Source organism: Xenopus tropicalis, chromosome 4, assembly GCF_000004195.4.
Source record: "Xenopus tropicalis strain Nigerian chromosome 4, UCB_Xtro_10.0, whole genome shotgun sequence".
Lineage (NCBI taxonomy): Eukaryota > Metazoa > Chordata > Amphibia > Anura > Pipidae > Xenopus > Xenopus tropicalis.
Genome location: NC_030680.2, coordinates 131,800,349 through 131,824,620, shown reverse-complemented (window position 1 = coordinate 131,824,620; position 24,272 = coordinate 131,800,349). Strand labels below are relative to the sequence as shown.

The 24,272-nt window shown below is 41.4% G+C and overlaps 2 protein-coding genes across 4 annotated transcripts in view; one reads left to right on the top strand and one right to left on the bottom strand.

The window, feature by feature from the left end:
* cand2 (cullin-associated and neddylation-dissociated 2 (putative)) overlaps positions 1 to 12,926 on the bottom strand; it is a 19,605-nt gene extending 6,679 nt beyond the window's left edge. Inside the window, exons 1-8 of one of the 3 annotated variants that reach the window (XM_002936244.4) lie at positions 12,839 to 12,926; positions 9,661 to 9,781; positions 7,459 to 7,602; positions 6,883 to 7,037; positions 5,587 to 5,710; positions 4,798 to 5,054; positions 4,051 to 4,290; positions 486 to 778 (exon numbers count right to left, since the gene is read on the bottom strand). In XM_002936244.4, the coding sequence (XP_002936290.2) occupies positions 486 to 778; positions 4,051 to 4,290; positions 4,798 to 5,054; positions 5,587 to 5,710; positions 6,883 to 7,037; positions 7,459 to 7,602; positions 9,661 to 9,728 (1,281 nt within the window). In that variant the 5' untranslated portion in view covers positions 9,729 to 9,781; positions 12,839 to 12,926. Of the gene's footprint in view, positions 1 to 485; positions 779 to 4,050; positions 4,291 to 4,797; positions 5,055 to 5,586; positions 5,725 to 6,882; positions 7,038 to 7,458; positions 7,603 to 9,660; positions 11,416 to 12,838 lie in introns of those variants that run through there. The other 2 variants (XM_012961712.3, XM_012961714.2) reach the window with 2 other exon arrangements.
* sec13 (SEC13 homolog, nuclear pore and COPII coat complex component) lies at positions 12,907 to 24,272 on the top strand. The gene is given in 9 exon segments (NM_203636.1): positions 12,907 to 13,112; positions 18,831 to 18,875; positions 19,420 to 19,535; positions 19,970 to 20,121; positions 20,250 to 20,383; positions 20,601 to 20,734; positions 22,054 to 22,174; positions 23,098 to 23,244; positions 23,555 to 24,272. Coding segments are annotated over 9 exon segments (963 nt in total). The 5' UTR covers positions 12,907 to 13,109; the 3' UTR covers positions 23,666 to 24,272.

Below are 24,272 nucleotides of genomic sequence, written 5' to 3'. Positions count from 1 at the left end.
AAAAAATAACGGGGGTGTGGCTTGTGCTCGGCGGATAGAAGACTTGTTCTAAGCCTTACAACACATCTTCTATCCCCCGAGCACAGGCCACCCCTCCTCAGCATCGCATCCGGCATCCTTGGGACCCACCCTACCTTGCCCCTGCACTCGGCGGATAGAAGACGTGTTCTAAGCCTTAGAACACATCTTATATCTGCCGAGCGCAGGCCACGCCCTGCTCTGCATGGCATCCGGCATCCTTGGGACCCTCCCTACCTTGCCCCGCAGCATCCACGGCCAAACATATTGTATGGCTCTCACGGAATTACATTTTAAAATATGTGGTGTTTATGGCTCTCTCAGCCAAAAAGGTTCCCGACCCCTGCATTAGAATAAAATCAGCCTATGGCACATTGCTACCTAACAATGAAGATAAAAACAGGAATATTCCCTGTGAATTGTATTCCCACCTGGTCACACCTTATGCAATATTAATGCACAGTTACCTGGTTCTGCAGAGCTCCGAGTGGTGTGTCCCTTTGGCTAGAGATGTCTAAAGGTTGCTTCCAGCTCTGGGTGGAACGTGTCTGCCTGAGGAGGGTGATGTATGCAGAGAAGATATCTGCTTTCACATTCTCCTCCCGCTCTTTGAAACGCAGGATAAGGGCTGGGGCAGCTGTTTGGTGAAACTCTTGCAAAAGGTCTGGTCTGGCACTAATAAGTGATTCCAGGCACTTAGCGGCAGAGCGTCTCACCTTCCAACTCATGTCATCATCATCACTGTACTCATCATCACTCTCTGCAAGAAACACGGACACCTTTCAGCTGATAGTAAAAAAGTTGGCAACTAAACACTTCAACTGGAATAGTCACTCATGTGGCAAGGTTGCCCAGCAAGTTGATCTTTGCTCAGTTTGCCTACTAAGGTTGTGGGTCAAACAAGGGAGAGCAAATTATTTAGCCCTTGGTCTAACAAACAGTACACATTGTAAGCCCTGAAACAGCCTTACAGAGTCAAAGGGGGGAATTTACAAAAGTAGTGATACTGAGAGAAAATAAAAGTGGAGATAGATTTGTCGGATTTTCCACCTTATTCACAAACCTCTATCTCCACTTTTGTGAATTTGTCTTTTATACAGTTTTCAGATTTTGTCATTTTGCCGACATTTCTTTATAAATTTGTCTTTGGCTCTTAGTAAATCTGTCGGTGCCATCAAACCCGGCCCCACATCTACATGAGCCTCTGAATAAGGATTTTACCAGCAGGATTTTGCATTTCATTTGCCATTTGTCACTTCACTTTAGGGGCATTTCCTGAGGGGTAATTTTAGTTGCCTAGTAAGACCATAAATCATTTTTTTCAGGACAAGCTGGGCTTTCTAATGTTTTCTATATTTCTGTGTAAAGATTTAAGTGTCTAAATACTGTCTTCTCTAGCCCCTACTGATTACTGCTCAACAGCAATCCGGCCCACACGCCAACATGCCCGGCAAAAAGGGGCCCAACAGGACTAGGGCCCACCGGGTTTTTAGCCAATGCCCTGTTGGGTCAGTCCAAACTTGTACCCCAATATCCCAGTTTGGGTGCCAGTGTGCATGTGCTGTTTGCTGATCACCAAGATGGCGGCTGGGAACAGAAGGGGCACAGCTAAAGGTGGGGGACAATACTGTAAAGCAACTCTGTAGTTCTGGACATGCTATGGGGACACAGATAAGTTGGGGCAAGTGTCAGTGAAGTAATTAAAGAGGGGGCACTGCTACTAAAACTAAAAATTTACCTGGAAAGTTTTACTTATTATTGCCTCATTCATTAAGCTAAAACTAGCATAATCATGCAAATGTGAGCTAAAAACTTATATAAATTAAACTTTTTTTAATCAGTGTTTTACTTGTTTAGAAAATGTTAATGAGGCTTTTTGCACCTATAGTTCTAGGGTTAGACAGAGACTTGTCCCCTAACAATGAGTCTGCTAATCCCCGTTAACATGTTCATGATCCCCCAATGGGACTCCTACCAGAGGTGTGAAATGGAGACCGGGTGAAACAAAGCAAAACAGCAGAGCTTAGAATTGGTCTGACAGAGAGTTACACTGAGCTTTACTCCATTTTGAAAATGGCAGGGGAAAATTTTGTTCAAATGTGGTGTAAATGTCATTTAAAAGACAAATTCACAAAAGTGTCTGTAAACTGTCTTTCTTTTACCAAAAACAGAAAAGTGGAGGATAAGATGGAATTTAGGCAGATTTCTGTTTGGGAATATGGAGAAAGTGTGGAGAAAGTGTTTTCCCACCACTTATACTCCTAAAAAGGGCCATCTCCACTTTTGTGTATCACCCCATTCAGTCGGTTAGTACGGGCCAACCGCCAATATGACGCTGACAAGAGGACGAAAAAAACAGCCTATGAGCGGGAGGAGCAAGCGTAGCCTAGTGGTCAAGGCACCCGCCTTAAGCCAGCCAGCCAGTAGTTCTAATCCCCCCATAGCTAGAAATATGCCTCACCACAGGTTACGCCCTTGTGACCCCTGGACAGAAGTCACTTAACCTCCCTATGTCCCGGTGACCGCTTGGCCCAGAAATGGGCCGCTGCGGTTGTCGTTATGGCTTTTTCAATGGCTACATTTCACCACAGATCCTCTTTTTTGCACTTTCAAGGGCAGCTCACGATTTATGATACAGGTATGGGACCTGTTATCCAGAATGCTCGGAACCTGGAGTTTTCCAGATAAGGGATCTTTCTGTAATTTGGATCTCCATACCTTAAGTCAACTAAAAATAATTTAAACATTAATGAAACCCAATAGGATTATTTTGCCTCCAATATGGATTAATGATATCTTAGTTGGGATCAAGTACAATCTCACTGTTTTATTGCTACAGAGAAAAAGGAAATTATTTTAAAAGATTAGAATTATTTGCTTATAATGGAGTCTATGGGAGATAGCCTTCCCGTAATTTGGAACTTTCTGGATAATGGGTTTCTGGATAATGGATCCCGTACCTGCAAGTGCATTTTAAGGTTATTGTTGGGAATTTGATTAGGATATATGGAAATAATCATAGAACAGAATCTACACTGAGGAGCTGATAGGAGAGTAATGGAAATATTCTCTGGGCCGAATAATAGTGCCCAGCTGGTATGTAATACAGGTGATATCCTGTGAGCGCTATCTGTTATCCCCTGCTGGTATATGGTACAGGAGATTCACCCTACTTCTATGCCTTATCAGGAACTCTTCAGCCAGTATATAGTTCAGCAGGGGTATGCTAGCGGTTTTGTCTAGACTACGTCCCCAGTATTGAGTACGTTGCAGACTGCACTGATTCCCAAGCAGCCATGAGTCATGTATCTAAACTGATTACTAATGAACTCTGAGCAGCGAATTGCCTTTGTGTCTTCATACAAAAGGAATAATAAAGTGGTCAAGTTCCATTTGCCAAAACACTGTCCAGCCAGGGGTCACACCATAAAACTGGGCAAATGTTAAATCCATTTATTCCCATTCATTCCTAATAGTGCAGGGCAGCCCTGGGCATTGCAGGGTTAAACAGAGAGCAAATTAAACACATTCATATGGGGAATTAACAAAAGGGGTGATATTGAGGCAAAACAAAAGTGATAGGGATAGATTTGTCAAATTTTTTTAATAGAACAGTAGGTGCCCTGAGCAAGGCAAGAAGTCGATATACGATATACATTCTCGCCAGTGGAATGGCATTTCGGGGAGATAAGTTGCCCGCGACAAGGGAGATTTGTCACTGGCAAATAATCTCCCCATGTGTCACAGCCCTTACACTGCCATTGAAAGCAATATTTGTTAATATTCTTTTTACGTCTAGTTCTGGCTCCAACCCCACTAAGCCCTGTGACTGGAACCAATGCCGTGCAGTAGGCACTTATCCCAAGAAATGCAACCATGCTGGGAGGTGCCAGCTTTTGAGTTAAACAGTTTGGACCACCATATGGAGATTACCTTGATGTGGTATGGTGGCTTAACAATTTTATGATCACAATTGTAACTAAAAACCCCTGTTTTCTGAAAATACATGCACTAGATACCCCACATACCAACCTTGTTCTTCTTCACTCTCTGTCTCCATAGCTTCCTCATCCTCACTGTCATAGTTGTAGTTAGGATCATAGGCAATGTATTTCAGACACAGCTCCATGACAGTGGGTACATGTGAGGAGATCTCTTTCGGACAGCGCCTGATAAAGGACTCCAGAGCCTGGAAACACTGCTCCTGCAGTTCATCATCCTCTACCCTGCAGAACCCCACCACTAGAGGCACAAGCCGTTCTAAGTGTGGGCCTTGGGGAAGGCATGAAAGAAAGAGACAGATGTAGTAAGAGTAATAGAAGTAGTGCATGTGATAAAGAAACGTATGAAGAATAGTATGCTGCACCTCCAAACCTTCACATATCCAGGAAGCAGTTTCCCTGGGCCTTGGGCCAGAACATGATCAGAAAAGGAGATAGTATAACAGTTTTCAATGGAGCATAGGAGACTACATATAGGCCATAGGAGGCTACTTATCCCAAAAGACAATGAAGCCCTGATACAAGGAACCATTCTGTGTGTGAGGAATGGTTATTGGAAAAACTAGAAAGTATTACACTTTTCAGCTTTTAATATTAAGGATATCAAACCAGTGTCCCTTCAGCAATTGATAAACTGAAAATCCCAATTTCCTACATCAGCTGGAAGACAGCAGGTTCCATATTATTTTATCATTACATGTTTCTCATAAGTTGGGACCCTAGACTTCTTGCCTTGCACAGGGCACCTACTGTTCTTTAACGTCAGTCTTGCATTTACCTATTCTGTGCCCAGCCTGCCAGCTGACAGTGGCCACACACTGGATGTAGGTTCTAGTGGTAGATGTAGACTCATTCTTTTGCAGCTCCCCCAGAAGGTGCTCTACAAGTTCAGTGAACAAATTCCCATTGCAAGTGTGCACCAGGTGTCCTAAGGCCAAAATGGCTCTTTTCCTCACAGCCAGTCGTGGGCTGGTAAGTTGGGGCAGAAGGCAGCTTAGTATAGAGGGGTGGAAGGTGAAGAGAGTGCCCCCTAACCTACAAAAGAAACAGAGTTTATGTTAACAGGATTATACATTAGCTTCATCAGATACATTAGATAGCTTCAAGAAGGGGTTGGATAGCTTTTTAGCAAGTGAGGAAATTCAGCAGGTCCGTACTAGATCTGTGGGTTCAGGCAAATGCCAGAGGGGTTGCTGTCAGATTCCATAGACCATCACTATTTATTGGGCTTGTTGGGGGGCTTTTGGGCCTCTGTGTACTTGAAATTCCAAGGCTTATTTTGAAGCCCAGTCCAGGCTTGAAATACAGGATAACTGAATATAGCTCTTAGAACAAGTTGATCCAGGGACTGGTCCAATTGCGATCTTGGAGTCAGGAAGGAATGTTTTCCCCTTCTGAAACAAATTGTAGAGGCTTCAGATGGGGTTTTATGCCTTCCTCTGGATCAACTAATGGTTAGGCAGGTTTTATATAGACATAAAATAATGACGTGTGTTTTTTCAACCTAACTTACAATGTTACTATGTATCCTGTAGATGAACAACACACATCTGGAGAGAGCCCTCACCTTCCCAGCATGTCAGACAGTATGTCCAGGGCTTCCAGCTGCACTGATGCATCCTCCTGCTTCCCAATGGCCCCAGTCAGCTGCCCGGTGATCTTCCTGCAAACGTTGGCAGCCAAAGATGATCCTGTAGGGAATCAACTGTATTCTATTTATAAATCTGCCACAGATTTCTGTGCCCATTACAAATACTTTTTGAGATTTGACTTGAGATCTTTCTCTACTGAATAAAAATATCCATAGTGCTAAAGGGCAAGGCGTAATCCTAAAAGTAGGGGGTGAGGATTGTGAGGATATATGGGTGGGTATTAAAGGAATAGTTCACCTTGAATTAAATGTTAGTTATGTATAAATTGTAGCATTCAGACACAATATAGTTTGCACTTAGTATTCATATTTTTATTTTGTAAACTTATTTAATTATTTGCATTATTTATCCTAGTAACCATGCAGCAGTTTAGAAGTCAGAATGAACAGTAAATAAGAAAATGCCTGAGCAGAAATAAGAATAACAATAAAACTGAAGCCTCGCAGTCAGTCTGTTTTTTGGTTACTGTGTTCAATTACCCTGACAACCAGGTAGAATTTTCATCTGCAGGCAGAAAGAAGCAGAATAGAAAGGACTATACATTTAAAGACACAAAAAGTAGACCACTCTAAAAACTTATTAGGATAATAAAATGAGCTTCTTCTTTAACAGCTGGTGGGAGCAGGAATCATGGATGTTTAGGGGATAAACAAAATTTCACTGGCCCAGTGGGCCTCTGGTTTCACCATTGGTCTGAAATAACAGATCTCCCAGCGCACCACTGTATGCCTTAGGTGCCAGTCTGCCATTCAACACTGGATATTCAAGTTCTGCAACTACACAATTACTACAGAAGTAAGGGGCAGATTTAGCAAAAGTTCTTTTTTTCTATGCAAATGTGAGCACAAAAAATGGTGCTTTCCTCTGTAATGAGTAAATATATAACATTCACAAAAAAATCAGATTGATGCAAACTTTTTTTTCTCATGGTTACTGCATGGTAACCTATTGCCAAAATTGCTGCAATGCTGACCAGTTTTGCCCACGGAAGTTCAAGAATGTTTTTTTGCGAGGTAAAAATTGTTATAGAAAATTCTGTTTGTATGTGAAAATAAAAATAAAGTGTCACCCTAATAATAAATACAAAAAAAACCCAGTTTTTACACAAACACTTGCATCTACACACAATGCTATGTACATTGTTCTACCACTCTTCATGAATTTCTGCAATCACACAATGCACCGTAGCCCACACCCTTCCTGATTTCTACCTGTGCTTGCTGCAGGGAGCTCGGAGATGACTGTTTTTAACCCAATGCTACAGATATCTCTTAGTTGCTCTTTGTCGGATAGCATGTTACTGCACAGCGTGTCCACAATGGTCTCCACCTGATACTCCTTCACCTTTCCCACCAGGGGACCCAGGCTGGTAAAAGATAGAGAAATCCATTTCAGGCACAAAATATCTAATTGATTTTAGTCATGTAAATTCTTGTATGGAATGATTCAGTTAAAACATCTAGTTTTAAGGCGAAGACATAAATTGAAAGCAGCTTGAAGGAAAGGTCTCCAGACAGTACTTTCATGACTGAAGCTACCTTTAATGGGCAGCAGATATATAAGTCTATTGTACAGAATGTCCCAGAAGGAACTGGCAAGAAGCCCTTTCATATAAAATCTCCCTCACCACAAGATCAATTTGTTGTAATTATCAGGAAAGTCTCTGGACTAGTTGACTATTTTCTAGGTATTGATATCTGTTTGGATGGCTTTCTGCTCCATATTGCAATGATGGCTATTCTGAGCACTATGCACAGGTTGCACAGATGCTTTATGGTTCCTCTTACCATTTAACTGCAAGGTTCTGCACCTCCCCATTCTTATCCTCCAGCAGTTTCAGTAACATCTTTACCACCTTCCTTTCACTGTCCTCATCCAGCTTTATGGAGTCCTTCTGCAACTCCACCATCAGGTCATTTGTTGCCATAAACCTTGCAATGAGATAAAATTCTGAATTAAGCAGAATATGAAGAACCAGATGTACCTTGTATTGTATACAGTCAGTTCAGCACATAGCTGTCCGCTGTATCCTTGTTACCTGGCCTAAGGCAAGCTAAAACAGCATTAATACTTGACTACGTGACTGGCTCAACATCACCCACTGGTAAATCACAGCCAGGGTATATGATCATTTCTACATTATTGGGGCTTCTATAAGATTTCTGGGTTTTCTGCAGAGCCAAGGATGCGGTTCCATGTTCACATTTAAAGTAACAACACTGTTTCCATGTTTTGCAAAAATGCAAAAATGCAGGAATGCTGGGAATACAAAAAATGTGCTCCAGGTTCAGAGGGTGGGGGTCATTTACTAGGATGAAAGGTAATTAAGTTCAGAATTTGACACAAATAACATTATTTACAAACAGGCCTAAGAAAGCACTTATTATAGGACAGGATGTCAAGCCAGTGTGGATGGTTGACACTACTAACCCCACCAAGCAAAAAGGGGTCCAACTGATACCACTGAACTTAAATTATTGTTGGTGCGAAGCAGTAATACCCAACCAGTGGCTTAGGTGTTCCTCACCTTCCCCATCAGTGTTTTAAATGTATGTATATTGAAGAGCTGCTTAAAATGACATTTTCTTTCACTATATGGATAAGCCAGATCCCCACACTGAACAGGCCTAAAGTTACATCCCTACAATAATGGGCTGGGATTCAATCATTTGCCAAAGAGAGAACTGAAGCTGTTTGTAAATCCTGGTAGTTCACTTCTGCTGCAGAGCCATTGCATTTAAGCTCTTGGCTAGCAGTGATGGACTGGGCCTCCTAGGGCCCACCAGAACCTGAGAGCCCAGTCTTACAACAATAAGAAAGCAAAAAGTATCTGCACACTCAAAACCAATAAATACAAAAACCACATCATAACAAGTATAGCCCAACGCGTTTCAACCCATAAAGGGTCTTCCTCAGGGGCCCCTTTTTTAATTTTTTCCCCTGATAAGGACCCTTTATGGGTTGAAATGTGTTGGGCTATACTTGTTATGATGTGGTTTTTGTATTAAATACATTTCTTTTTTTATTTATTGGTCTTGAGTGAGCAGATACTTTTTGCTTTATTGGATTTTTTTGGAGTTACTAAATGGTTTTTCTCCAGTGTTTTTGCACCTCCATTGTTTACTACAATAGAAGGTGTGCACTCTCACATTTTGCTATATTCACAACAATAAGATGCTAAATGCTATAGATATCATATAGACCCATGGTGGTAATGAAAAAGGGCTGATGGTAATTGTTCTAGAGCTGTGGCCAGCCATGGTGTTCTCTGATCTGGTCTGTCCAGTCCTGATGGTTAGAATACATATACAGGCACACATAAACTAAACAACTTTTTTTTTACTTCATCTTAAGCAAGTTTAAAACCTGTGTACCTCCAGCCATTACTATGTTGGGTCCCTCATTTTCAATGTGTCTGGCTTCCCAAAATCTTTTCTTGTACTGGGCCCCACAGAGCTAAGTAGTATTATAATGGCAGGTTTGACCTACAGTATTTTACAGTAAACAACATGCCTTTTGTATGCTGGAACATAGCATGAACTGTACATTGTTTCCCTTCACTCAGATTCGGGAGTGCTGCCATTTTCTTTGACAAGGGGGCAGCAGGTGCCAGTCTCACAGCTCTTTTAGCTTTCTTAAAGGTTGAGGAACTTCCACAACGCAGTGTATGTAACTTAATACCGATAGCCTGAGTTAGAGACAGTAGGCCAGGCCAAAGGGGAGATTATACAGAAACAAAACACAAAAAAACTGTGTGAAATGGTGAAATAATCAACTTTTAAAAGCCAAACATGAGCAACCTGAAGGACTCCAACTGTTGTTGGACTACAACTCCCAGCATCCCACAACAGTCAAAGGCTAATAGTGGTTAGTTTTTCGAGCTTCGCGTACTCGAATTAAACAAAATGTAGTTCTTCTATCACAGTCATACACACATCAACACCACCTCCACCCACTCCCCCAACACATGTAGCTGAGCCCCCTCTCACCTGAAGTCCTTGTCACTGGAAGTCATTTTCTCCAGCAGACTGGATATGTGATAGGTAGCAGTGCTCATAGTCACAGATACCTTGTACACAGATGTAAGAAAGATCTAAGATTCAAGCAGCTCTGTTTAAAAGAGAGAAGGAAGAATATGGCGAAGAATGGCATGAACAGGGGGGACTTGCCCACTGCCCCCTCTTTGGAAGTCGCTGGAAAACCTGACACTGCGCTGACTGTCACATGGATATAAATAGACAGCCTATAGCTCAGAAAGGACATCTGCTGGTGACTGGCCAGTAGTACAAGGGCCACAGTCTGCAGTCTGACGTTAGATGCTGCTCTCGGTGTAAAGGGATATTATCAGATATTATCATCATTTTGATAAACTTATAATAAATCTAGTTTTCATACTGAATATTGGTCTGCCTTTGCCCTGCCAAGTGTATTTAACTTTATTTCCGAAATTAATCCTAAATTGAGGATTTATGCTTTCTTTTTTTTTTTCCTGTTCTCTTTATTTACCAAACAGAACCCTACTTCTATTTTTATCATTTACTTTTGCTCTGTTTTTCTCGTACTTTATTTTATTCAAATAGCTACTGAGGAATCGGTGTAGTAGATTCTATTAGGTAAATTCTATATGACTTCCTTTTGTAATTGTAAGTTTTACTTCTCTTATCTAATACTTTTCTTGTTTCAATTGAACAACAACTTAGTCTGTAATTTAAGAATCCTCAATGGTCTGTAAGACATATTTTTATTTATTGCCTTGTTGTTATGTAAAATGTATCCTCTGTTTAAAGGAAAACTAATGAAGTAGGCTACAAATGATACAAATTATTTTTAGAACGTCTTTTCTAGCTCAAGCTCAGATGCCTCCAGCAAATTCCCATCTTTATGGAGCAAATCACAGTATACAGAATATATATATAAAAGTCACAATACTAATTAATAACAAATTCATATTCATATTACATGGCAGCAGTGAATTCTGCACTCAGAATGTAAAACTCAGCCCTGTAGCATCAGCTTCTATGATAAATGATCCTAATTGTATGCTTGATGATTACTAATGACCCCTAACCTTAGCTTCTAAAAAGCAAACCGAGAGCATAATGGGCATGTGTCGGGCCACTGACACTCAAAAGATGGCTTAACAAGTCTGAAGGCCTGGATGATTTTTATTGGTGATGGTGATATACTTTGCTAGATGACTGGATGAAGAATAGATTACAAAGAGTGGTGGTAAATAGAACATTTTCTGATTGGGCCTGTGATGTTAGTGAAATAGTGTTCTTGGTCCTTTGTTTTTTAACTTGTTTATTAATGGTGGACATTGAAAGTATTGTCTCTAGTTTTGCTGATAATACTACATTGTGCAAATCTGTAAGCTTTATGCTGGATGCTGCTAATTTGCAGTGATTTGACTAAACTGGAAATATGGGCAGCAAAATGGAAAATAGGGTTCAATGTGGATAAAGGCAAGGTTGTGCACTTTAGTACAAATAACATAACTGCAAGTTATACATTAATTGGTAGTGCGTTGGGGGATCCTTAGTTCAGAAGGATTGGGGGATTTTTGTAGATTACAAACTGTTTAACTCAATGCAAGGTCAGTCTGCGGCTACTAAACCAAATAAAGTGTTGTCTTGCATAAAAAAGGGCAGTAACTCATGGGATAAAAACATCATTTTTACCAAGACCCCGGTAAGGCCTTACCTTGAGTATGTAGTACGGTTTTGGGCTCCAGGATATTAATGAGCTGAGATGTACAATTAAACTGGTAAAGGGGATTGAAGAATAAAACTATGAGGTTAGACTGTCAAGGTTGGGGTTTTTGGAGAAAAGGCACTTGTAAGGGGACATGATCACTCTTTACAAGTACATTTAAGGATATTATGGCCAGCTAGTGGGGGATCTTTTTGCCCATAGAAAAGAACACATCAGAGATTCCCCCTTCAGACTAGAGGAGCAGAATTTCATTTGAAGCAGCGCAGGGGGAGCTTCACTGTGAGGGCAGTGAGGTTGGGGAATGCCCTTCCTAGTGATGTGGACCACAGAGACCTTAACCGCACACCCTAACACTCCAAAAAAATTTGTCCGGTGCACACTGCTGGAGGGATCGGCACCCTCCAAAAACACTGTAGCAACAAAAAAAGCGAATGGCACTCAGGACTACAAACAAGGGTTTCAAAACTTTCAAAAGTTTATTGCGGAGGTGCAAAAAAATTGCACCTCCGCAATAAACTTTTAAAAGGGTTTTACCCTTGTTTGTAGTCCTGAGTGCCATTCGTTTTTTCTTCCTAGTGATGTGGTAATGGCAGATTCTGTTTAATGCCTATAAGAGGGGCCTGGATGAGTTCTTGAAGAAGCAGAATATCCAAGGCTATTGGTATCATTAAGAGCTACAGTTAATTAGTATATTCCCATATAGATTGTAAGCTCTACGGGGCAGGGACCTCCTTCCTCTTGTGTCCTCGACTCTTAACTTATTGCAGCTGTATTTATCTGTGTTTATTGCTATACTTTGTATTTATCTATTATTATCTTATTAACCCCCTGTTTGTTATACTTTGTATTTATCTATTATTATCTTATTAACCCCCTGTCTGTATTAATGAATTCTACTGTACAGCGCTGCATACATAAGTAGTGCTTTATAAATAAAGATATACATACATTAGTATAGGTACTATAAGGGAGCGTATATATAGCACCATTTATGTGTGTGATACATGATGTGCACATTGGTTCATTTGGAAGCGCAGAACTTGATAGGCTTCTGTCTCTCTATGGAACAGAATATAAATAGAGCATTTCTATCCCAATCCAGACAAAAGCATGTAAGTACAGTGCTCCATACAAAAGCCTAGCTGGAGCAAGGGAAACATGGTAACCCAGTCACTACCCCAAGCTGCTTTGGTAGCTGGCTCACTGTAAAAGGTGAGCAAATAATTCACTCATGTTTCACATAATCTGGCATTGGTAACCTGCTCTAAATACAGTGGATATACTGGCTGCCTCACAGAAGGGATGCTGTTCTCTCTAAGCTGTTTGCCACTAGTTCTCCGCTACGTACAGTCAATAGTCACTAAGTAACACACTGAAACTTCTCACTCACTAGTACTATGTTAAAATTCATTATAAATGAAGGTAATCGTCTTGTTGACCTAAACGACTTACTTCACGTACAAGGTACGCATTTATACGTGACGCGCTCAAACTACTAGAATCCGACCGAACTTGCGCACCGGAAGTACGGACACGGAAGTACGGCTGGGTCCTGCAGCGCACTACACCCGGAAGTGATTATTGTTGCAGCCGGAGCAAACGAAGCGCTGTACACCCGGAAGTTCTGCTGAGCAAGATCCTGCGAGGAGCTGCCGGGAGCTGCCACGTCTGAGAATAGGGGAGAGTTACTTTGTAGCTAAGGAACCTCACTCGGTCTAGGAAAATGGTGAGTAGCGCCTGGTAGGCAGGAGTTTGTGCTGCTCTGGGGGACTGCCTACTGTCATAGTGTTCAGTGTGTGCCAGCACCCAGGGCTGTCCTCCTACATCGTCATTTAGGTTCTCAGTATAGTAGGTAGGGTGTCAGGGCGTAAAAGTGGTGCTTGGGTGTGGCAGAGAGGGCATGTATGCAATCTATATGCATCGAGTATGTCCAACCTCCACCTGTTCCACCCACAGCCAGAGCAGAGGGTTGTAGTTCTACAATACTTATAGGGCTGTAAATTGGACACCAACAGGAGCCAGGGCCTTTCTGCAAAGTTCTGTTTCATACACCCTTCTTTTAGATTGTAAGCTCTACTGAGCAGGGTCCTCTGTACCCTTTGTATGCTCCTTTCTATTATACAGTGCTGCACAATATGGTACAGGTATCTGCTGGTAGCAATCTCAGGGGGCCTCTCTTCTCCATCCGCAGCCTTGATGTGCCTGGATAAGGGATCAAAGTAATGAGGGGCCACATTGCCTGAAGTAACATTCAACCCTGATTGTTTTGGCTTTGTATAACAAGGCTGTGTGTTATAGGAAGGGCATGTGTATAGTAGGGGGCACATTCATTAAAGGAACAGTAACTCCAAAAAATGAAAGAGCTTTAAAGTAATAAAAATATAATGCACTGGTAAAACTGGGGTGTTTGCTACAGTAACACTACTATAATTTATATAATAAGCTGCTGTGTAGCCATGGGGGCAGCCATTCAAGCTGGAAAAAAGGAGAAAAGGCACAGGTTACATAGCAGATAACCGATAAGTTCTGTAGAATACAATAGTGTTTTATCTGTTATCTGCTATGTGCCTGTGCCTTTTCTCCTTTGAATGGCTGCCTCCATGGCTACATAGCAGCTTATTTAGATAAATTATAGTAGACTTTCTGAAGTAAACACACAACTTTTACCAGTGAAGGGCAGCAGCACATTACATTTTAGTTACTTTTATATACTTTCATTTTTTGGTGTTACTGTTCCTTTAAAGTATGACAGGTCTGATTACAAAAAAATGTTATTTTTTCTAAAGTTTACAACTTTTGCGTATTTTCTGCGATATTTTCATTTATTTGAGCGACTTTTTCATACTTTGCAACAATTTCTGTGACAAAATCGTATTTGTCGCAACGAGTACAAAAGTTTTGGATTCATTCAAGCTTCGGTATCATGACTTTCCTTTTGCCAGGTTGGAGCTGCAGAGTGCCATTGAGCCCTATGGGAGACTTTCCTTGGGCCGGGTTGGAGCTGCAGAGTGCCATTGAGCCCTATGGGAGACTTTCCTTGGGCCGGGTTGGAGCTGCAGAGTGCCATTGAGCCCTATGGGAGACTTTCCTTGGGCCGGGTTGGAGCTGCAGAGTGCCATTGAGCCCTATGGGAGACGTTCCTTGGGCCGGGTTGGAGCTGCAGAGTGCCATTGAGCCCTATGGGAGAATTTCCTTGGGCCGGGTTGGAGCTGCAGAGTGCCATTGAGCCCTATGGGAGAATTTCCTTGGGCCAGGTTGGAGCTGCAGAGTGCCATTGAGCCCTATGGGAGACTTTCCTTGGGCCGGGTTGGAGCTGCAGAGTGGCATTGAGCCCTATGGGAGACTTTCCTTGGGCCGGGTTGGAGCTGCAGAGTGCCATTGAGCCCTATGGGAGACTTTCCTTGGGCCGGGTTGGAGCTGCAGAGTGCCATTGAGCCCTATGGGAGACTTTCCTTGGGCCGGGTTGGAGCTGCAGAGTGCCATTGAGCCCTATGGGAGACTTTCCTTGGGCCAGGTTGGAGCTGCAGAGTGCCATTGAGTCCTATGGGAGGCTTCCAAAATCATGCACAGAAGGTTCAAAGTCAGAAAGGTTTTCGCGCCATTTACGTAACTTTCGGATCATACCACAATATTTTCGTACAAGCACAACGTGATTTTTCACAAAATTAACGCACATTAGAAATTTTTGTATTTAATGCAAATTTTCGCAAATCGTACTTGTAATTCGTACTTTAATGAATTTGGCCCTTGGTATGCACCAAATTCATAGTGTTTCCATGCAGCTAGATTGCTAACCAGGATTGTGCAGGGGAGGCCTTGTATCTGCGGCTGCTCAGCACAGTCATCGGTAGACTTTGTCCTTCAGTGAGTAGAGCCAGTTTGTGCAATATGATAAGCTCAAAAGAGTATCCATTAAAGAGAAGGAAAGTTGTAATCACGTACCTGAAACCCTGAGCCGGCGCTTCTTTTAGCAGAAAACTGCACAAAACCGAGGGTCTTCTATAGAGCACCACATCACAATCTTTTTTTCATATCAGGCACATGGGCTGTAGAGTGAACTTTAAGCAAAAAGCCAGCTTTTTCACTCTGCAGCACATGTGCTGGTCTGGGGAGTGGAAGGAGTGGAAGTAGTTTACATATGGTGCTTCTACAGAAGTACCCCAGGTTGATGCAGTTTTCACCAAACAGGAGCACTGGTTTATAATTACTTGGGGTGCCTAACATTGTTGATAGTAACACAGAAATTGTCTCTGTATAACTGTAAGTGACCAAATAGGCAGGTTCGAACTGGGGTGTACGGGCGTCCCCCACATAGGCCCCCGCTGCCTGCACACATCCCTGCCCCTCCTCCTAGTGAGCATATCTGATACTTACCTAGGTATGTTTGGGGGAGAAAGGTCAGTGGTAGGAGCACTGGCGGGGATCAGGTCTGGAAAAGCGGAGTCCACCAGGTTTTTTTCCCCCCTTTGTCCTGCGGGCCCACTGTGACCCTGCGAGCAGCGCAGTGTACAACATTTTGCCCTTTTGGTGCCCCTCTGAAACTAGCCATTTTACAAACCTTAATATTAACTGCTATTTATGAAGCATTGCCATTTTTATAAATTCTAAATAGTATTCAGCAAATTTCATGCAATCGCAGACACCCAGGAGCTAAAGAGGGCCCTGCATGTAATTAAATGACAGCTTTTGATTGCATGTGTCAGGAACCACAGTAGCAAAATATCAAGTTAAATGCTAAACTGGCTAGCTAAGGCTGAAGGCACATTTACTTCAATGTAAATCTGTGCTTTCACGGGCAACAAATCTCCAAAAGATGCCTTCCCCTTCACTTACCTTCAGATTGCTGCTAGTAAGGGCAGTGGCAGACAGGGAAATTAGTCACCCCGCGACAAATCTTCGTTGCCGTGGGCGACTAATCTCCCCACAATGCCATCCCACTAGCAAGAATGTAAATCGCAGGTGGGATGGCATACGCGTCACTACGATTTCCCGAAGTTGCCTTGAAAGAAAACTTTGGCCGACTTCAGGAAATTGTAGCGACGTGTATACCATCCTACCAATATGTCGCGGGGCGACTAATCTCCCCTTCTGCCACTGCTCGTGATGATCTGGCTTAATACCTGGAGATTGTCTTCTTTCAGCCAAATGAAGGAGATTTGATGCCCATGGTAGTGCATATTTACATTGGGCAACAAATCTACCTGTCTGCCATGGTGGTGAAGGCTTTCTTTCAACTGCTATTTAAATTAAAGCATTTTGCCCAGGTTACACTAGTACGACATGACCCACATGGAAGTGTCAAGATATTTGTGTTTGGAAGCTTCAGCTTGTAGAGAAATGCAAATCATGGGTACATTTCCCTGCACTGGGTGTCCCGGTTTCTTTTCCTAGCACTGCAGTCCCTGCCTTTATTTTAGCAAGTGAGAAACCCTTTCCTCAGCTGAAATTGTTTACTTTGCAGATGAAAGAGTTACACTTGGGGTGTAGGTTTGCTTCATTAATATAGTCATCTGTCGCTAAATCAGATGTCTCCCAGTTTGGCACTTGTCCTCCTTTATTCAATAAAGGTTATTATTTTTATTAATTTGTTCTTTTCAAAGGCAAGTCAGTTGTGGCCCCAAAAAGGAGTGTCCCTCATGGGGAAAATATAACATTTCAAAGGGCAGTATACACCGAAAAATACCTAGAAGTAAGCAGGATATTTAGGATTGTGTTGATTACATTCTGCTGATATTTTAATTTCAAAATGTCCACATTTTCCTACTGTTTTCTTATTATAAAGAACTAATTTGAAAGTTGGGCTATTTTAACTGAACTCACCTCCCCCTTCATTTATAAACAGGGCAATTTTTTTTATAGCTCCCTGTCAAACAAGCCCCTCCCTTGTCTAAGCAACAGCCTTTGAGCAGCTCATTGTCAAGGGCTTCTCAGCAGACTGGTAATTAGTTTTATCACCTTCTCTGATGTTCTGCAGGATCAGGAAGTACTAAAGTGAGACTGGCTTCATATTCTTGGTTACTGCGAGAAATAACAGAAACCATAGATATTTCCTAATTAAAACAATAGTCAAAAAGTATGTTCAGCCCAAGTCCTATTCATTTAGCTAATGCTATGTTAGCCAACAGTGGTAGCACTTGGAGCAGCTAGAAATATTCAAATGTTTATTGTTCCCACTAGAAAACTAGGAACCCATGGTGACTTGCATCATCAGAAACAATAACTGTTGGCCATAGAGCAAGAATATTAAGAAAATATAAACCAACCAAAAACGTTAGAGGTGATATCCTTAAAAAATGCTCTCCTGCACTTTTGTAATTTAATATTTGGTGACATCATGGTGGCACTCTTTACTTGCATATATGCAATGCCATGGGATAAGGGATAAAGTAGGAAGAAAGCCCCTGGCTCATAAAGTGGGTAGATAGCATACAGACATAAATAGGAGGGCAAATGTGCATAGTTCCAAAGCTTCTCCAGTGAGTAGGAGAATCAGGCCCATGTCAGATTAGTAATCTAACTTGGTATAAGGCCTTAGAAGGTTCTGCTGGGCTGGAACGGGGTGACTTCTTTACTCTACCTCTTGGTATAGCTCCAGAATGGTCTGAGTGATGAATATGCAGAGAAGCTTCTTACTGAGGAAGCCACTTGGATATTCATTTAACTCCTGAGCTATTCCTCAAGGAGAGGTTCCGTGCCCAAAGCCAGAAAATATGGGAGAAAATTTCTGTATCCCAAATAATCTTTTGTGGGTTCATGGTCCCTTTAAGTTACAGCAAGAGATTTGCCAGTTTTGCACTTTGCAGGCATCTCTTCCACTTTGCCACAGGTTGGTAGGAGAGTGCAGAACTCCCAGTCTGCACTGCTAGACTTTAAGCCTTTTACTGAGTCCTCCCAAGATGCCAGCAGTGCTGCCGCAGTGCCACATATTGACTACTTTCAGAAGAACCTGTAAGCCTTGTGAGTCTGGCCCTTAAAGGAACAGTAACATCAAAAAATTAAAGTAATTAAAATATAATGTGCTTTTGCTCTGCAAAAAACTGGTGTTTTTGCTACAGAAAAGCTACTATATAAATAAGCTGTTGTGTAGCCATGGGGGCAGCCATTCAAGCTGGAAAAAAGGAGAAAATGCACAGGTTACATTGCAGATAACTAGTAGATAAGCCCCATATAATGGGGATTTGTCTGTTATCTGCTAAGTAACCTGGGCCTTTTCTCCTTTGAATGGCTGCCCCCATGGCTACACAGCAGCTTACTTATATAAACTATAGTAGTCTTTCTGAGGCAAACACCCCAGCTGTACCAGTGCAGGGCAGCAGTAAATTATATTGTTATTACTTTTATACACTTTCATTTTTTGATGTTACTGTTCCTTTAAGCCCACAGTATCCCATCTGTGTTACTTGTATTGTCAAGTGTCATGTTATTAACGCTTCTGTCATTGCAGGTGTCAGTAATAAACACCGTGGACACTTCCCATGAGGATATGATTGTAAGTTCCACATCCTTTCATTTACTGTGCATTTAGGCATGATTATGATTAGATTGGGGGGTTTGGCCATTTGTGTGTAAATTACCAAAAATTCGTTTTTGCTGGGTGTGCTATGTTTTATTCCATTTCTGCAGCTGTGCAGCCCAAAACAACTGGCAACACAAAATCAGCGTTTTGGCAGTGATATATATATATATATATATATATGTATATATATATATATATATATATATATATATATATATATATATATATATGTATATATATATAATATTTTTTTTTTTTATTTTTTTTAAAAAGGAGAGAATATTTTGTTGTATTGTTCTGTCGCTGAGAGATGTTTCAGGTGACCAAAAGCATAAGTGAAGGCCTCATTATTATGCGTAAAAGCAATGGGCAGAGATAGAATATTCTGTGCCCTTACACCATAGTGGTTAAGGTTAAAGAAATGCAAGATAAATGCTATTCATAACAATAAATAGGGCAAATTTTCATCAAAAATCAGTTTTGCTTACTTGTTTTATTTCAATGTCTTGACTTACAGCATGATGCCCAGATGGATTATTATGGCACTCGTCTTGCTACTTGTTCCTCTGATCGATCTGTGAAGATCTTTGATGTGAAGAATGGAGGGCAGATCCTGATAGCTGACCTGCGCGGGTGAGCAATGGAATGGCCTGTGCATGTCAAACTATTATTCTCGCCTCCCTTTCTGATGGTTCATATGCCCCTGGTTATTTTGGCTGTTTGTTATAGCAGGATAGGAACAGGAAATGTAGTATATGAACACTGTTAACTAATAAGGAGCTGGATTGCCTGGCATTTATTAAAATGGGGCTAAGGTTGAAACAGTGTTTGCTCCATATATAAATATATACAGTATATCTTATTACAGTTTTACCATGTCAGTCATTTCAGGTGACCATGGCACTTCAGAGACAGATCATTCATAATTTGTTTGAAATTAATCCATTTTGGGTCATGTTTCCATTATTTCTTCTATTGTATATCTAAGAATCCTATAAAACTGTTTTGCTATAAATATAGCAGATTCTCTGCACATTTCTCATACTGCTATCTTGTTTGGGTTGCAGGCACGAGGGTCCGGTTTGGCAGGTTGCGTGGGCCCACCCTATGTATGGAAACATCCTGGCCTCCTGCTCCTATGACCGAAAAGTAATCATTTGGAAAGAAGAAAATGGGACCTGGGAGAAGACGTATGAATACACAGGGCATGACTCCTCAGGTAAAACACTGTGCCTGAACCTCTTGCAGTCTGAACTGAGAGACATTAACTTTGTGTTAGTACAGAATAAAATGTAATCTATGGTTATATAAAATCCTAATGACTGTTTTTACTTTCTGTCTATACAGTAAATTCTGTTTGCTGGGCTCCCCATGACTTGGGGCTCGTGCTGGCATGTGGCAGTTCGGATGGAGCGATCTCCATTCTCACCTATACTGGAGATGGGCCCTGGGAAGTGAAGAAGATCAGCAATGCACACACAGTAAGTAAAGGCCTACTGGCACCTATTTAGCCTATTATTGACTTTGTGGGATTGCTAACACAGCTGTCTGTCTGTGGTGTGGCTGCTTTATATGCAGCTGCAAAGTCATTGAATAGCAAAATAGGTTTCTGCGGCCACCTAGGAAATATTTGCTTTTTCATTTGATCTCAGGCTCACTGTCTTTTCATGTTTCTCTCTCCTTCTCTTTCATGCTCAGATTGGGTGTAATGCAGTGAGCTGGGCTCCTTCTGTTGTCCCTGGAAGCCTTGTCGATCAGCCATCAAGTCAGAAGCCCAATTACATTAAGAGATTTGTGTCTGGTGGATGTGATAACTTAGTGAAAATCTGGAGGTAAATTGGCAGCACCACACTGCATTGTTATATAATGTGACAGTGTGAATCATCACAAGTTAAAGCCTAACTAAATAAGTAGGGCAGAAATGTTTTACATTATGTTTTGGGTTTCTGTACCAGTCAAAGGCAACCACAGGCCTTTAGCAGGGAAGATCTGTACCCCCAGTAGCTCCCCATCTTCTTTTCTGCCGATTCACTGCACATGTTCTGTGCTGCTGTCACTTACCTGAGCTTAGGGAGCTACTCACAATATTCTGTGTATATATAGAATGTAAATGTAACAATATAAGGCTGATTAGTAAAAAATACTGATTATTAGTAAAGAGCAGCTCTGAAATCAGTACAGTTAGCATCAGAATTTAATAACCAGCCCTGTAGCATTAGATTATATGACCTTTTAAACCTCATTTTCTGCTTGATAATTTATGACAACCCCTAAGCTTAGCTTTTCAACAGCTGCCCAGAGCCCACTGAGCAGGTGCAGTGCCACTGACACTTCTAACAGAATCCAAGATGGGGAGCTCATTTAAACTTTAAAGGTCTGGATCATTACTACTATAGAGATGCTGAACCTTTAGGCTGGAGCTGAAGGTTTGGTATGTAAAATATAGCATTTGTCTGATATTTGCCCGACATGCTTTCCCTGCAGTATATAAAAATTCTGGACAAAGGTAATACAGGAGACTAGCCACCTCTCAGCACTCATAGTCCCCTTAACCTGACTATGCTTTTATTGAACCAGGCAGAGGAAATGTCCCCAATTATAGCGGAAAGGGCGCTGCTATGCTTTCTCTTTATTCACTCAAGTGGAAATCTGTACAACCACTCAAAAAAAAAAAAAAAAAAAACACCAGTGGATAGAATTGGTCAATAGTTCTGTCCCCTTATATATATCAGTCGACCTACACTAGAAGAGGCTGCCCTCAAAAAAATTTAGAAAATGTGGTCCCCATAGATAACCAAACATCTGTGCCAATTGTCGCCAGACCCCTTACACAGTTCCCCCATTTCCTGCGAATGACGGCACTCATTAATGTTTGGATAAAATGTTTGTTTGTTACACAACACAGTTGACATCTTTCTAAACATTATACAGACATTTTTTCTCTACTTCTACTTGTCAACTGTGGTTTAATGGTTTGTAAATCAGTTATTGTTCAAAGCAAATTAAACAATATATAGACAATTTGGAAAAAGAATATAGCATTTGTAGTTATATTCATTTTTAGGGTTTAGTTCTCCTTTAAATTGTTTGCTTCATATCCAACAAGTTTGGCTAAATCTGAAATGCTGCAATTTGTATGCTCTGACCTTAGGGAGGAAGATGGCCAGTGGAAAGAGGATCAGAAGCTGGAAGCTCACAGTGATTGGGTGCGGGATGTGGCCTGGGCTCCTTCCATTGGTTTGCCCACTAGCACCATTGCTAGTTGCTCTCAGGTGAGAAGTTCTCTTAAAAAAATAAATCTAAATTGCGTAATCACTTTCTTCTTCAAAATACCAGTGGTTGTTTTAATTGGTATTTGGATTATTTTCCTTCCAACCTAAAGCTCGCAGCGATGTCACTCGGCACGTTTCCATCATGGCTACTTGTTGCGCTGTTCAGAATGCCACTACTCGCCACACATCACCCTAAGCAACAGCAGTTGGGCTGCCCCAAGACACAGTGGTGCTCATTTTCATGTGCTAATTGCCTGTGCTAAAGGGTCCACGGTTCTTCTTCTTCCTCCCAAATGAAAGTGACCCACAGTCGGTAGCACTTTAATGGCCATTAACCCTAAAACCTAAAAATACCTTTAGTACAGGTAATCTGTTATAAAATTTATTTTGTCTTGGCAGCAGCAGAGCTGTATTATATAAGAAATATTCACTGTATATTTATGTAGAGAGCCATACATTTCTCTCCCCGTATACCTCATTGTGCAACATGAGTGTAATGAATACAGCTTGTGCTGAACATACTTTTTGCTAATTGTTTCAAAACATGTTTGTTATTTCTTGATCTAAAGAGAGAGACTGAAGCTACTCCATGTTTACTTTGTGCAACGTAGGTAATTTGATAATATACCAGAATACAGCCCCTTCCCTTCACTTTTTGTTGCGACTGTTTTGCTAGCAGGAGTCCCATGCAGGATTATCTGTGCACTGGGAATCTAATTATCTACCTCACAAGTGCCAAACACAGAGTAGCTTCTGCTGTGGCCAACTGCTCAGTGCAACACATTCTATTTTTGATTTGTTTTCATTTTTCTGAGATAATAATTTCTTTGAACTTGCTTTAAGGTGACCCTTCCTGCTTAATGCATACACACTTTAAAAGCTTTTTGCCATGACTGGAAGCCATACTTTTCTTTCCTTTGCAGGACGGGCGGGTATATATCTGGACAAGTGATGATGCTGCCACCAACTGTTGGAACCCAAAACTGCTGCACAAGTTTAATGATGTCGTTTGGCACGTGAGCTGGTCCATCACAGCTAATATCCTGGCTGTGTCTGGGGGAGATAACAAGGTATGTTCTGTGTGCGCTGATACCATAGGCTGCCCATTTTGCTCAGGTTTTTACAAGCTTTTATTTATATATAGTTTTATATTTGAGTTTTCGGGTTTTTGCACTTAAAAAAATTTGAGTTTTTGAGCCATAATTCGAATTGTGTTTTAGTGCTACAAAGCTCAAATTGTGAAGAAAAAAAAAAGAAACTCAAACATTGATAAATCTACCCCTTAGTGTTACTTTCCCTTTAAAAGTGAGTTTTTTCATTTCTCCAAATATTCAAGAACTGCCGTAATGTGCTTGTCTTTTCTTTTGTGCCGTATTACAGGTGACTTTATGGAAGGAGTCTGTGGATGGACAGTGGGCCTGTATCAGTGATGTAAACAAGGGGCAAGGAGCCGTCTCCACCGTGACAGATGGACAGTTGAATGAGCAGTGACCATCCAGAGATGTCATAAAAGTGTGTCCATTTTAGTTTTGCCCAACACCAGTCCTTCAAGCTACTTTGGCATCCAAGGGGTTAATTCTACCTGGACAATTTGCACATGATTTTTAACCCCTCATGTGCACAGAGGACTGTACTTAATGGCAGCATAGGGAACTAATTGTCATTCGTATTCTCTTTGGGATTTTCTGGTCTCAGCAACATAAATTATCTGCAAAGTGTTTCCTTCCTTTTTCACAGAAAGAAGAACAATTGGAGTCAAAACCAATTTCAGTGATTATAAGCTGCTTCCCCCAATATCAGTTCTTGTGTTCAGGGCAGACCCTTTAGCCACACAGGTAGGACCATCCCCTTATGCACATGTGCTCCTTTGATTGAAGGGGGGGGTCTTCTCTTTATCTGCCCTGCTAGGCAAGTATAGGGAGCTACTGTATCAGATGCTCAGAGAGAGCACTTCATTCCAGTGACTCCCCTCCCACTTGCCTTAAAGTTTCCCCTTCACTAAAAATGTAGGTTTGTTTTTCCAAAAAAATGTTGTTCTCAAGCTGGAATAAAGGTTTATCTACATAATAATTTCACAGATTAAAAGATATGGTTTTTA